This window comes from Miscanthus floridulus, chromosome 14, assembly GCF_019320115.1.
Source record: "Miscanthus floridulus cultivar M001 chromosome 14, ASM1932011v1, whole genome shotgun sequence".
Taxonomy (NCBI): domain Eukaryota; kingdom Viridiplantae; phylum Streptophyta; class Magnoliopsida; order Poales; family Poaceae; genus Miscanthus; species Miscanthus floridulus.
Window position 1 is genome coordinate 25,081,162 of NC_089593.1, and position 16,065 is coordinate 25,097,226.

The 16,065-nt window shown below is 40.7% G+C and overlaps 1 protein-coding gene across 1 annotated transcript; it reads right to left on the reverse strand.

The window, feature by feature from the left end:
* Positions 1 to 595: 595 nt before the first annotated feature.
* Positions 596 to 3,547, reverse strand: LOC136503212 (uncharacterized). Its single transcript, XM_066498362.1, has 4 exons — positions 3,128 to 3,547; positions 2,938 to 3,039; positions 2,676 to 2,861; positions 596 to 826 (listed from the first exon to the last, which is right to left on the reverse strand). The coding sequence occupies exons 1-4, from the start codon at positions 3,545 to 3,547 to the stop codon at positions 824 to 826; spliced, it is 711 nt and encodes a 236-aa protein (XP_066354459.1). The 3' UTR covers positions 596 to 823.
* Positions 3,548 to 16,065: the final 12,518 nt, after the last annotated feature.

Sequence of the window (16,065 nt, forward strand, 5' to 3'; positions counted from 1 at the left end):
GCGTGGCAATACGAGCACTTGCCACATTTGTCTTCGTAGCGAGAGGTAGTAAATACAATGAGCGATAGCGTGGCAATAGATTTTTGTTGCCACGCTATAATTTTGTTGCTTAAGGTGTTGTTGCCACGACCGTTGTGCCGTGGCAAGTAAATCATTTGCCACGCAAATGTAATCGTTGCGAGAGAGTATACATTATTGCCACGCTTGTCTTGGCATGGCAATAGTATCATTTGCCACACAAATTTATCCGTTGCGAGATACCGTTCATTATTGCCACGGTCATGTTGCCGTTGCAACAGTATCATTTGCCACACAATTTTATTCGTTGCGATATACCGTTCATTATTGCCATGACCTCGGTGCCGTTGCAACAGTAGAATTTGCCACGCAATTATATTCGTTGCGGAAGATTAATTGTTATTGCAACAATAGTCATATCATGGCAATAGTATTATTTGCAACATAAATAAGTCTGTTGCCATACAGCATATTGCCACGCATCACGGCTCGTAGGTATAGCTTTTATTGCAACGCTAGTAACATTTAATTTTGGTTTAATAAATCATCATTGCAAATCAATAAACCATATCAAAAGCAATTGCACCCACATATATTAATTATAATTAATCATTCAATATGTTGCCAAACCCATGAAATAGTAGCTAAAATCATAAACGAGTGTACAATTAACTCATTATTTGACAACTTTTTACAAACTTCCTAACATCTATGCAGCACTTGAGAAATTTCTAGCAGCCCAACATGTCATCTCCTCAGCTATGTCCTCGCTTGATTATGAGCCTCCCACTAAAACATTGTCCACCTACTGCCAAAAGAATATGATTGGGATATTAGAACAATATTAAGTTTACTAATTTTTGCACAAATGTAAAGAGATGAAGATATAAAATGGTTCTAATTTCTAATTTCATATACAAAAGCCATCAACCAAGCTTTTGTATAGTTGAAGTTCTACTGCAATTCTGCAAATGAGCAAATGTTGTCGGTCTAGTTGCTGCAATTCCTTTTTCCATGAAAAAGATGGAAGTCATGTTATAGTAGCAGCTGCCTTCTCTGAATTTTTAAGGCAGCAGCAGTTTAGTTGATTAGAAAAATCATAACTTGAGTTGTAGACAACGAAAAATTATATTCTTTAACAATACGGAAAGCCCATGAAATTCTCTACATCTTTCTAGTTATTTGTTAAATAAGATTCTGTAGTTATCATGGTCAAAAAACACAAACACCTACTGCTGTCCAGACCAAGGTCAAAACCTGACCGGCTATTTTCAAAATTCATAACTCTAATTCTCTAGGTCTAAAATCATGACCTTTCACGACGACAAACATCTCTAAACCCTCTACAACTTTTGTATTATCAAAAGTTCTGTATTCCAATTAGCTGGTTGTTATCAAAAGTTCTGTATACATACTAATGAAGTAATTCTTAGCATTTAGTGTGACAGATGTATTACAGATAAAACCCTCTGTTATCCAATTAGGAAGAGTAATCCTCAACCTTCCAGTTTAGGCAAGCAGCACAGAAATATGTCCTGGATATCTTAAACATAAAGCAGAGGGAAAGGGATGCTAAGGAGAGTGCCACCAGGACCAGATCAAGTTTAGATGGACAGATATTTGATTGCCCTAGCTTTAGAAAGATTTCATCCACTTTGCACTCCCATTCGATGTGCGTCATCTTTTCTCCTCCTACCTGATGCCTCTGCCATCTCTCTGAGCCACCATTGGAGATCTCAGAATATCACCTCCTCTCTGTTCTTATCTTGCATGTTTCCTGCTTACCTTCCTCCTTTCCTCTACTTCTGACTCCTCCCTCTCCTTCCTTGCGTCCCCATTCTGCTTCCCTATTCCACCCACTCCATCCCCTTGTCTCCATCTCATGTCGCCTCGGCATGTCACCATTGTCATTGACTCGTTGTCCCCTCCCATGCCGCTGGAAGGGAAAATGTATGTAATCAAAAGAAAACTTTGGCAAAACTTCACTGTTTTTCGGTATGCTTATTTATTCTTCAACAGAAGCAAGATGTTAAAAATATTATAGATTAGCCTACCTTATCATACTGAAATGTGTAAATGGTTTTCTCACTTACTGATTCTATTTCATAATTTGATTAATTGGAAGCTTTCTATAGTTGAGTAGTTGAGATGTTGAGAACTAGTTCATCAGGCTTGGTACTAGGAACTGTCAAATTTTACCATGGACACAACCTTCCTTGATAACTTCCTTTTAATCAAACTTCTCTTGTACCATTTCCTACAGATGAAAGGATTATAGTTCATCCGTACTATTCTTCAACTATTTAAAATACCTTTATATCCTCTCCATTTAATTGCCATGCCACATTATACTTATCAGTGATATCAGATGATGAAAAGTATGTTCCAATATATTACTGTGCAATTCAGTTATCAGAAAACAGAAACAGAAAGAAGATGCTTATGATTGAACAATGACTTTGAGTTTATGCTGGGATTGAAAAGCATGCATTGAACAATACAGAACTTCAAGTTACTGAACACAAGAATGGCAATGAAGGTTTCATTAAATATGATTGAACAATGACTTTGAGTTTATGCTGGGATTGAAAAGCATGCATTTGATAAAATTTCATTAAATCATGCAAGAATTTAGATTCCAATTAGCTGGTTGTTACCTTCCTCCTTTTGGGATTATTTCTTGTCCTATTCATCAGCTGTTGTGAAGTGATATATGTCTTCGATGCAGTCACATTTGCAGTGTTTTCGTTGAAAAGAGCTCTGCTGGGAGGTGCAGTACTTCTAGTGGAGCGAGTAGGTGCTGGTGCACCTTTTTGTACGGTGACAACGCTTCCAGGCTGAGTCTACAAACATCAAGTTGTTTGATCTATTTTAGCTACAGTTCAAGGTACATGGAACATAGTGAAATAATGTCATGACCTCCTGTAACCCATCTTCATTTTCATTTTCATGTCCACCGGTCTCATCTTCCTCTTCTATGATTGGTGCAACTTGTGTACTGGCATTGTTTTGCAGGGTACTCTATACATACAAATATTGGGGGTGAAAGATTAGTCATCACAATCATAAGATTATCAAGAGTACAAAGGATAAAAAATTATTCTAATACCATAATCATAGCTCCTTCTTTGTGCTGCGCTAGCATATTAAGAAATTCTTGCTTCATTTCTTCTCTTAAGTTTATCTTAGCATTTTCCAGCTCCTCTTGCATCCTCCTCCTATTTTCTTCTTTCTCCCTTTCCCTTTCCCTTTCTGCAGCTTCTTGCGCAATCTGTTCTTTGAGCTTGTCAATCTCCGCTTCTAAAGCAATGCTCTTCTCCCTAGCTGCAGCTTGAGCACGTGCATGTACTTCAAGGTTCTCTTTCATAAGTTCTCTGCGAGTTCGATACGTAGCCAAATATCCATGCCCATGTAATTTGGATGATTTGATTTGTGTTGTTTCTTTGTAGCATGACTGGAAAATCATGTTCTCCTCAACAGTTGTAAGTGCTGGTCTATCAGGTTCTAATCCAATCTCACCAATTTTCATGGTTGCATTTTCCTAAATTAAATAACAGAACCTGTAAAGAGTTGCTTGACACTACCAACAGCTATAAAAAAGGTTGACGAAACATTTACTTACATATACTGAAGCTGATACAGGATTTGACCATGCGCCATGTTTTGTGTGAGTGGTCCTCCAAAGAAGAAGATCACTTGGCTCTTCACCAGTTTCTTGGTCTCTCTAGGATGCCAAAAAATTCAGCACACAAGTATTGCATCATAGAAGGGAAGGATTAGATTAGTGTATCTAATGATTACCAGCTCAAAGCTACATTGTGAGAAGTTCTTTGAACCCATCACATGCTTGGTTCTTTGTTGCTGACGGTTGGAGGAGTTCTGGCTGCTAAGTTTCTACAGAATGAGAACAAGTGGTATGTAACAATGCAACTTTGGTCCATCAATTTTGTTTGACAAAGTAGATTTTACCAGCACTGACCTTGAATTTATTAGATCCAAAATACAACTGCAAGTAGTGCCACTCAAAAAGATGTATTTCTTCGGGTTTATTTCGTATCCTCTCACCATAACTATTATAAGCCTTGTATGCGGCACTCAGATCAGATCGCCATCCTCTGTACTGCTCCTTGGCAATTTTCCATATTTTCTATTTTCTTTTATCCACATCATCAATGTTGATGAAGTTCCACCTAAGCTGTTTACAATTAAAAAGCAATGAAAACTTGTGTTTTGCAGCTTGTTGATTTGGGAGTTCAAGTATGTATTAGGTTGTTCATTAGTGTTACATCGTACGATTGACTATACTGGCACTGAGAGTAATTCTTGATCCATCTGGTTTACTAGAAAGAATGTGTGCTACGATTGAGTACACAAGGCAAGGCGTACTTTACAGTTCATTGCACACAATATTGGGTCATGATTCTTTCAAATCAAAATTAAGAACTGCGTTGAGAACTGTGTTATGCATTTAAGGCAAAATCTATAGCATTTAGTCTCCAACATGTATATTTTTGTGTATTGAGAACTGTGTCGACTATATTTTTGTATATTGAGAACTGTGTTGACTGGACCTAATCAAGAGTGTGGACAAATATTAGGCGGTGTGGTCAAATATTGTCAAATGGAGTATTAAGCTGATTCTACAATGGAGTGGGTTCTAACATTGATCTTTCTGGAATCCAATTTTAATGTCTGGTCCATACTAAAAAATAGATGTTTTTAAGACATGCATGTTACTGTTTCTGGAGTATTAAGCTGATTTGGCATCTAAATTAACCAGAGGAGAGGCATGTGAATCCAAAGATTTTCTAGAACCTCTTCTCTAACTGAGGGCTGAGGGCGTATGACATTTTCTAACTGATTTTTAGCTACATGTTCTCTATTCGCAAATTTGCTTAGTAATGTGCTTTCTTGATAGTGTTTGGGATACAATGTCCTGGGGGGAGCGTATCTCTCCATAGGCTAAGTGTTTGCTCTGCGTTCTCCTTACTCCATCCACCCATGCACTTAAGCTGAAAGAGCTTGACCAAGAATGATACCTTGGTAAGCTGTGAGCCTGGCCACAACTCTTGTTGCGCATCTTTCAACAAATCAAAGAATTTATTTGCACTCTCACAAGGCTCTTCATTGGTATTGCCACTGGTCGCACCCCTAATTAATGCGGACAACAGATTGTTGGCGGATGATGCATCATCTGGTGGGCCTACATTCAGATCCCTATCATCATTCAAAAATATGCCAGCGTTACCTTTCTCTTTGACAAAGTTCTCATCAAACCCTTTAGTTAGCAAGTCCATTTGAACCTCGGATTTTGTTTTGTACACAACTCCACGACACCTTGAACATGGACACGGTGCAGTTTCTGATGCATAGGTGCCTTCAAAAATAGTATCAATAAATTTCTCGAGTCCTGCTTGCCACTCATCGGTTGACCGAGACAACAGCATCCAACTCCGATCATCGTCATGTGCCATTAATTATATCTTCCAAATGTCACAAGGCTTTCCTGCAGCACGTTAATTGAAGGGATCACGACATTATAAACTATATCAGAGATAGGGAAAAGGCAATGATGAAAGATCTTGCAATAATGCATGCATACAGGCCCGGTCCTATCAATCTGATGACCTGGAGCCAAGCTTAAAAAAATGAGCCCTTTACTATATTACTATATAATATAAAAAATAAACTTTAATGCATCGAAAGGGAATTTTTATCAAACAAATTACAAATATTATCTTAAAAAAGGAACATGAAAAAATATGTTGTACTAGATTCAACATTAAAATCAAAATTCAATAAATTACCTAGTTGAGAACTTGATATAATGATTATCCCCTAATAAATAGTCTCAACTCTCATAACACAATGCCCTAACTACACGTATGCACTCTGAAGAATAAAAATTGGAGGTAAAGATAATTGAATATTGATTAAATATATAATTGCCATAGATGATAGATCAAGATTAACAAAGGAACTTGGGAGCAATTTGTCAAACATAGATTGAACTAGAGCACCTGATTGATGTGTGAACTCGACGACTCGTCACTCGCGTCGACGTACTCGTGTAGACGTGGCTTTCGGCTAAGTGTCTAGCTGTCGACAAGGTCGCGTAGAGCGGTGAGGACACAGCGATCTAGCGGCACCGGCGATAGGGACACCAGCGGCTGCAGGGAGAGGCCACGCACGACGACGCCTGGGGACAGAGCCAGCTGCGATGACGCCTTGGAAAGAGAAAGCCACGATGCCTAGGAAAGTCGATCGTGCACATATACGTATACCACTATACCAGATCCGATCCTATTTTAATACATAACGGGTTCTACGTTATTTTGTATTTTGTATATGTTCCTGACACAAACACATATATGATGTAGTGGTAAGCACAAGTCTTCAGGACTCTAAAGTCCCAGGTTCGAATCCTGGTGGTGATTTTTTATTTAATTTTTTTTTACTTAACCATTGTGCTCAAGAACCTTAGGTATTGCAACGATTTAGTCTTTAGTTGCTATATGTATAATCTTTTTGCAACACAAGAGACTATTACATACAACGAATCATATTTGGTGCAACATAGACGTGCTTTCGCAACCATCAAGTAAAGAGTTGTTTTGCTGTTTTATATACTAGTATAGACTAGAGCAATATTCAGAAGCTTAGCACTGTCCATTGTGACAATAGCTACCCAGCGTGTTTTGCTGTTTTCTCCATCCATGCTCAGAACAGTAGTTAATGAAAACAAATGATTATCTCCTTAAAATAAATGTGATGAACCGAAACTCAGATTGGAGTATTACACATTAAGTCACAATAACTAATCAACACTGCTAGACCAAGCCAAAAATGAAACAGCTAGACCTCAGCATAAATAGAGTACCATTGGCTAAGAATGGAATGTTTTTGCACTGAACCAGACAAATTAAAGAAATGTGTGGATTAGCCAATGCATCTGAATAAGAATCTTGCAAAAATTTGTCTGGATTATCAACAACAGTGAGTAATTTGATCTAGTCAAGTACCAAACTTAACAATAATATGTAGAGAAAAAACTGAGCAATAATGCAAGCATTAAAGTGGAAAGGCTTAGGTATTGCAATAATGTAATTTTTCATTGCTATATTATAACCTTTTTGCAATGAACGAAACTGCTACATACAACGAAACCATAATCGTTGCAACCTTAGTGATTGCAACGAACTATTTTTTTTGTTGCTATATGTACCAATTTTTTGCAACGCAAGCGACTATTATATACAACGGAACATATTTGTGGCGATATAGATGGGCTATTGCAACCATAAAATAAAGAGTTGCAATATCACCTTAGTATTGCAACGAAAATAAAGTTGCCCGCAACGCAAATCAAATTGTGGCAACATTAATCACTTATTGCAACCGTTCAATAATTTGTTGCGATAACACTTACTTTTTGCAACGATCTCCACACTTATGGCCACAAAACAATCTTCATGGCAAAAAACCAATCTATCGCAACCAAAAGTGAAAATCGTTGTGATAACAACGCTTGTTGCAATGAAACCATGCCGTTGCGACAAAAAAGCGTGGTATAAGGGTCAGAAGTTAGTAGTGCGGAGCCTTCCCTGGGGTCGGGTGAGGCGTAGCCCGCCCTCAGACGTCTGGTGAGGCGGAGCTCGCTCTCAGACGTCGGGCAAGGCAAAGCCCGCCGTCAGAGGTCAGGCGAGGCGGAGCCCACCCTCAGACGTCGGGCAGAGCGGAGCCGGTCCTCAGACTTCGGACGAGGCGGAGCTCGCCCTCAGACGTCGAACGAGGCAGAGCCAGCCCTCAGACGTCGGGCGAGGCGGAGCCTGCTGTCAGAGGTTGGTCGAGGCGGAGCCCGCCCTCAGAGGTCGGGCGAGGCGGAGCCTGCGTACCCAGGGGTCGTTTGGAGCTATAGTCGCGCCCTTAACTGCCTAAAGAAATTAATGTTTAACGACCATTAGCCCCTCCTCTTCGGGTACCCTAGTATTGATCTCCGACACTGTTGATCTTCGGATCACCTCATTGCGTTCGTCCAAGTCCCGTTTGCACCCTATTGGACTACAAAATAAACACTCGCAAATTTATTAGTCCAATTTAGTTATGTTGATCATCAATCCCAAAATCTAATTTAAATGGACTAAGGTCCATTTTCCTTACATATAGCTCGAGGCCCAGAGCAGCTTTTACCCACCACCACAACGCTACCAAACGGCCCCTTAGTTGATTAGGATCGAGACCATGACGTTCCTCTATTTTTGCCGCACAACTACTATGTTCTTGGTTTATTTTATGATCATACCGAACTTGATTTAGCGGAAGGAAGATTGAGGAGGTGTTGCTAGGATTATGCTACTCAATTTATGGGAAGTAAAGTAAGTTGGATGGAAAGATTATTGACTTTTTTTCTTGTCCAAAATGGAATATTGGAATTTTTTTTGTAGTGCAAAGGTGATCACTTTCTATTGCAACCAAATCGGTACTGTTTCAGGGAATATTCATGCACTCACGTGACGCAGGTTCGCACACTCACGTACGTGACGGTGCACCGGGTCCTCGCAGTTTTTTTTCCTCGAATACGTAAAAGCTTGGGAGACTTTTTCATGTGTGTTATTATAAAAGATCGTAATTCTCTGTGTGTCTCTGGAAAAATTTAGCGGTCTTCAGCACCACTACTCCAACTTTTTCGTGTCCTCCATGCCACTTCCGTCAGTTCACGCTCTAACGCCGTTAAACTGCAGGTGTGAAAAGACAAAAATGCCCTTAAGTTTAAATATGTTATTATTTTTTTTGAGCATCTTAACGACTTCAAATGAAAAAACTCAAAACTAGAAAGTTGTAGATCTCGTCGAGATCTATAATTTTCATATAAAAATTATTTTCATTTAATCCCGCAAAAAAAATAATATGATTTTTCTAAGATATATTAATCATATCAAATCATATTTTTTGCGGAATTAAATGAAAATAATTTTTATATGAAAATTATAGATCTCGACGAGATCTACAACTTTCTAGTTTTGAGTTTTTTCATTTGAAGTCGTTAAGATGCTCAAAAAAATTAATAACATATTTGAACTTAAGGGCATTTTTGTCTTTTCACACCTGCAGTTTAACGGCGTTAGAGCCTGAACTGACAGAAGTGGCATGGAGGACACGAAAAAGTTGGAGTAGTGGCGCTGAAGACCGCTGAATTTTTCCAGAGGCACACAGGGGATTACGATCTTTTATAATGACACACAGGAAAAAGTCTCAAAGCTTTACGTATCCTCATATTAAGTAGAAGAGTTTAGATGAACATACAATACGTTTGTATCGAACGGAAGGAAGTCAACCCAACACAGCTGTAAGGGTAACTAGACCATACACTCGCCACTCGATCGCCCACCGGCCGTCGGATGCGGGATGAGTGGCAACTTCGTGCTCGTGCATGTGTGTGGGGCCCCGTCCAAGAAACGGAACACACGGGCACACGGGGTGGCTCTCGTGCCACCGCGGTGCCATCCCCGTCCGGGCATGCATGCTATTTGCTTGCTGTGTCAGGCACAGGCTCACAGCAGCGACAGGAGAGGATGGGACAAAAATCTTCACGGCCAAGCGACGACACGACAAGGGAGCAGGGCTTCAGGAATCAGGAGCACGCCGGCGATCCCACCCGCAGTACCGGACGATCACGAGCCTGAGTTTGGATTGAGAAACATCGTCAGGTCAGCAGTGGCTCGGTGCAGGGGCGGATCCAGAATGGGGCTGCGCCCCGAGCTGAGCTGCTGATTCACATTCAAAACAGTCTGATCTTGATTCCTAGGCCTCCTTTTATCTAATTAAGATCATAGTTTTTTAGGCTAAACACCACATATGTTAAAGGGGCTACATAGACTCGCCCCGGGCTGCAGCCCGGGCAGCCCGGGCCCTGGATCCGCCCCTGGCTCGGTGCCACGGGCCACTAGCAGTCTGCCACCTTTAAACCCGAGCATTGGCCGGGCCGAGCCTTCCTCGGCTGTCTACGCCAGGTCCTAAAGTTCTTAGCGGGATTTTTTTAAATTAAAAAAAACTCTCGTCAACTTTGCTCAAAAGCTCGATTTTTCATGGAAAAAAAACCATATCTTTTTATCTCTTCAACCTCAGTCACAAGAGAAGTAGATTGGACTAGATCGATAATTTGACAGCTGACTGTACTTATTAATAAAAACGTATGGATACATTTTTTCTATCAAAACAAAATCCAAATACTTCAGAAAAGTTATGCAACTAAAACCCTATTTTTTTAGAAAATTTGTTTTAGCTCAGAGAAATATGAAACAAGTTTAAGATCTTTTCTTAATTAAATCATGCTCTATCTTGTGGTTGGTCTGGTTTAGAATTATTTTATCTTTATTATATGGTCTTTTGGTGTCTTTTTCCCGTGCATGCTCTTGTTTTTCTGTTATAATTAGACTATAATTATGACCTTGACTATGTAAGAGTTTATGTGACTTCGAGGACACCGGCCACAACTCCAAGTGACATGTAACTACCTCATACTCGATCTTATTTAGTATGAACACAAGCACACAAACCTCATGTGTCAATTTTGTGCTAGTAATTCAAAATTCACCAAACTAAATTCATTTACATGTTTGTATAAACAAGAAACAGAAAGCATGAACTAGGTATAAGATGTTTCTTTGCAATACGTTGATCGAGTCTACATCAACCAGGTAGCTAGATTGTTTATTTCCCAACCAAACTAGAAAATGCTATAGCTATATCCATCTTCTGGTGTCGAGTTTGTATCCATACTAAATAGGATCAAGTATAAGATGTTTACATGAAACTCATGCAGCCATCAAAGTCACTTGAACTTGGGTAGTCAATGTAGACCAATTATAACAAATAACGAGCGTTTTCACTAGCAAATAAGAAACAAGAGAAGACCATATGAGATTCAAGTAATTCCAGGCTAGGTGCCATAATATAAACTACTATAAATTTTATATTAAATATTTCAGCCAATAACAATTTCAAATCTAGTATAGTCGGTTAGTGCTCCTCAAAGTGAACAACATTTCTAGGGCGTCTAGAAACACCAACCGCCTCTGGAAATTTTAGAGATGAACCGTCTCTTAGACCACTTTTAGGGTCATTCTTTTATCTAATAACAACACGACTAGGGAAAAATGAGACACCTCTGAAATTGTTCCTGTTTTAGTGATAGAAAATGACTAATCATTGTCGGATGATACAACAGGCACTACTGGAGGCCGCGGTTTTGCCGAGTGTTTTTACACTCGGCAAAGAGCCCTTTGCACTCGGCAAAGGCTTTGCCGAGTGTAGCACTCGGCAAAGTCCGCTCGGCAAAATTTTTCTCAGCAAAGGGTCTTTGCCGAGTGCTTTTTATCGGGGCAATCGGCAAAAAAAAAAAAAATTGCCGAGTGCTTGGTGCGGCACTCGACAAAATATTTTCGGCCGTTGCGGCGCAGGCCGTTAACGGTTATTTTGACGAGTGCCCGACCCAGCACTCGACAAATTTTTTTATTTTTTTTAAAAATTACGTTGCCGAGTGCCCTAGCCCAGGCACTCGGCAAAGTTTTTTTTTATTTTTTTTAAAAAAGTACTTTGCCGAGTGCCCCTGTCCAAGCACTCGGCAAAGTTTTTTTTTATTTTTTTTTTTAAAATTACTTTGCCGAGTGCCCCTGCCCAGGCACTCAGCAAAGTTTTTTTTATTTTTTTTAAATAATTTCTTTGCCGAGTGCCCCTGTTTAGGCACTCGGCAAAGAATTTCTGAATTTTTTTTTAAAAAAAATACTTTGCCGAGTGCCGCGGCGAGGCACTCGGCAAAGAAAATTTATATTTTTTTAAAAAAAAATCTTTGCCGAGTGCCTTGCCCATGGCACTCGGCAAAGACCCCGAGAATTGCAAAAAAAAAAATTTACATTCCATTGTAACAGACAATATATATATATATACACACACACACACACACACCAATCATCACATCTATATCACCAACATGCATTATATATCAAAAGCACACGCATATTTAATAAATCCATCGAAAATCCATCATAAATGCACCAAAGTTCAACATCACAAGTTTATTATTACAAGTTCAACATCACAAAGTTCAACATCCCTACTGCGGCGACGGAGACTGCAGGTGTGGCCCCCCGAACTGCGGTGAAGGACCGGACTGCGGCGAAGGGTTGACGCGATTAGCCGCCGGTGACACGGTAGTGGGATTGTTTGAACCCGTCGACGGAGGCTGCACAAAAGAGAAGAGATTGCATGTGTTAGACTCAAAATTGAAAATTTCGGCAGCACCTCCCCTGCACGGGGAGGTTTCCAACCTGCAAGAAACAACGGCACGAAGGCCGACAATCACAACGGCACGAAGGCCGACAATCACAACGGCACGAAGGTGCCTCCCATACAGTGTTGCCCACTTGCAAAGGAAAAAAAGAAAAACACAAATGTACTTACATTATTTTTCAGCACTTGTCATGAGATAGATATAAGCAAAGCAGTAAAGTAATCCATCACTCCAATAATGACTAATTACTAATTAATATGCTCTTCAGACCTCAATTGGCCAGGTTCTTAAAAAATGTAATAAAGAAAGAGGAGCCTATAGATGTAGGCGAGGGAAAAAATGTACTCTTTACATCATCCACCTATGCCAGACGCTAAGTAAAATCAGAACCAGGGCCAAGATATTGTAAGAGAGAAGTCGGAATTGGTACCCTGCTCCCTGCAGTTGTGAACTAAAGGCTGCCAATATTTGTCGTTTCAACACTGACTCACGTGGTGACATCTATCAAAATGAGGAACAACGAAAGAAATAAGCAAAAAGTATACACAAAATAATTCTTTGGTTCTGATTTATACATTGGCCATTTAAGCAGTGATTGAATACTTAAGTGTCAATTGATATAGCAATTTTTAAGCAGTGATCCATGTTGTTATAATTGTACTGCAACCAACTGTAACTTTATCAGAACTTGATTGCTTTCTCACTAACTCAAGTCATACTTGTGTCTACTACCCTTTTTGTCAAGCCAAGTTCCAAATTGTGTCTTGGAGATGAAAAAAATAAATAAAGATGGTGACAGTCAATGGTGGTGGTACAAAATCCATGTGGAAAGCATAAAGCATACGCAAATGAATCATTTTCAGTGAATGCAAAAATGATAGTGCCATGGGATGATACAGTCAGACTTACAAAATTCACGCCAAGGAAAGAAAGAGCTGATTACACATTTTTAATATAATTTGATGGAGTGAAAGTAACAACTATCAAACCATGTGGGCTTTACAAATCACACACATCTATCTTTTTGCTTGACTTGCAGTATTTATATGGGCGTCAGAAGTTCATGTATTGAAAATTAAGAATCCATCCTGCACTATAATCTCACCTTATAACAACATAGGACGCGGTCTCAGTTGCAGTGTTTTACATCGCGGAGTTAACCATGGGGCTTATAAAGTTCAGATGCACAACTAACATCTAGGGCAGCTAACTCAGGTAGATACATACACCTGTGTATCCATCAGATTGTTTTGACTACTTACAGCAAGGTGGGCAGAGGTTGAAAGTCATGCACTTAAGTGTCCAACACAGCAGCTACACAAATGAGGTATGCAAAAACTCAGATTTCCAATACCAGTTCACAAATTTAGATAACTGATGCAGCCCTGAAGTCAATGCTGCGACACAGCTAAATTCATATGGTTCTACTTGTGACTGCACATCCATATATTCAGAACACAAGAACTTATGCTCAATTAAATAGATCAATATAAGAGGGGATCTGGAGTCGATAGGTCGGATCACCCACCCCGGCAAGTAATCTGGGAAACCACAGAAGCCCTAAGTCAAACAGAGAATTCAATTTCAATCCAACCATGCAACGTTTTGGAGATCCTACCAGCAAAAAAGAGAAGGTGAGACGAATTCGACCTGAGTCCAGTCCAATTCCTGCTCCGCTCAACACCGACCCAGCACCAGCAGATCGACGCGAGGAGGCGATGGCGCTGCGACGGACTGGGATCCGGTGGGCGAGGGACCGTGCTCGGCGGAGGAGAAGAGGCAGCACCCGCCGGCCGGTCGATGGCCTTGCCTCGCCGCCGCGTGGAGGGGGTTGGTGGCCTCGCCGCGCCGCCGCGTGGGGAGCAGGGGAGCCACGCCGTAGGGAGTTGGTGGGGAGGAGGTGCGCCGACGTGGTCGCGGAAGGGAGTCGGGGGCGGGGGTGGGCCGGCGTGGCCGCGGATGGCTGGCTGGCTGTCTGAGGCTTGGACTACCTGGCCGGCCGAAATTGCCTAAGTGCCCCACCCTCACCCTTTGCCGAGCGCCGGATTTTTGGCACTCGGCAAAGAGCCCATTTGCCGAGTGCCTTATTTTTGGCACTCGGCAAAGAGCCCCTTTGCCGAGTGCCATGCCCCGGCACTCGGTAAAGTTTTTTTATTTTTTTTGTTTTTGGCCTCCAAATTTTTTATGCAGCCCTTTTAAAGGACCAGGAACTCCTCAGAATTTGGGGATTTTTTGTGGCTTTTTGATATATTTAGTTACTTTATTTCGTTTACTTGAATTTTTTCGAAAAATATAAATTTGAACTGCACATGGTACGAATAATGAAATTTAATGATTCGAAAAATGATAGTCATGTTACTGAGTGTAGTGTGAGGCCGTATCCAGGAACGGACCCGAATTTTCGGACATATTGTTAACGAAACATGACCGCGAACTTGCGTGCGAAGTGTTTTTAAATTCTATAAAAAGAAAACGAAGTCTGAAAATCATGAAACTTGTTGAGATGTCGTGATATCGTATGTGGAGGCTATGATAAAAATTTGAGAAGGTTTGGTGTATGTTGTCACGTACGATGCTTACAAACCAGGACATCTCGACATGTGATCACATGTGGAGATGTCTGGGTTTTTGGCATCCGATGTCACAACTTGCTCGAAACCTTCTAAATTTTTTACCACAGCCTCCACATGCGATAACACGACACCTCGACAAGTTTTGTGATTTTCGGACTTCGTTTGCATTTTATATAATTTAAAATCACATTTCTGGCAAGTACCTCGACATGTTACGTCAACAAGATGCTCAAGATTTCATGTGAGTTCCTGGATACGGTCTAAATATACCCTAAATATCATGAGTATCAATTTTTGGATGACCAAAGTCCATTATTCCATGTACCTGCAGTTCAAATTTGAAATATCCCGAAAAATTCGACGAAACGAAATAAACTAATGAAATATATCAAAAAAGTCAAAATTACCCCAAATTTTAAAATAGAGTTTGAAATACTGTCATAAGGACCCAGAAAAAAATTTGGGCCCAAAATCAAAAAAAAAATTGCCGAGTGCCATGGGGGGCACTCGACAAAGTGGGCTTTGCCGAGTGCCGGCCCAGGGGGCTCTCGGCAAAGTTGATTTTCAAAAATAAAAAAAAAATTGCCGAGTGCCTGGCGCTGGCACTCGGCAAAATAAGTTTTAAAAAATTAAAAAAAATTGCCGAGTGCCCAAGGCTTACACTCGGCAAAATATGTTTTTAAAAAATTAAAAAAAATTGCCGAGTGCCTGGTGCTGGCACTCGGCAAAATAAGTTTTTAAAAATAAAAAAAATTGCCGAGTGCTAGCCGTTAGGCACTCGGCAAAATCTGACGGCAGGTGGCCGCCGTCACGGGCCGGCCACCTTTTGCCAAGTGGGATCTAGCCCAGTTTTGCCGAGAGCCAGGCTTTACCGAGTGCCTGGCACTCGGCAAAGCCACCTTTGCCGAGTGCTTTATTTTGCCGAGTGCGGCACTCGGCAAAATATTGCTTTGCCGAGTGCCCCGATAAAAAGCACTCGACAAAGTCTCAGGCACTCGGCAAAGTCCAGTTTTCTAGTGGTGAGGTCTCCTATTCCCTTCACAGTATCGGACGGTTGGTCACACATTGCATCGTGACTTTCTTCATTGCCACTCTCTAATTGTCATTGTATAATCTACACTAGTAGAGAACAGACCTTTAATCCTCGGCTAAAATAGGCTCTAGTCCCTGAATTTTTTGCGCCCG

Coding starts and splice junctions, on each gene's coding strand:
- LOC136503212 (XM_066498362.1), bottom strand. CDS start 3,547: ATGAAAATTGGTGAGATTGGATTAGAACCTGATAGACCAGCACTTACA. Junction 3,040..3,127: donor AAGAAGGAGCTATGATTATG/GTATTAGAATAA, acceptor TTGTATGTATAG/AGTACCCTGCAAAACAATGC. Junction 2,862..2,937: donor ATGAAGATGGGTTACAGGAG/GTCATGACATTA, acceptor TGATGTTTGTAG/ACTCAGCCTGGAAGCGTTGT.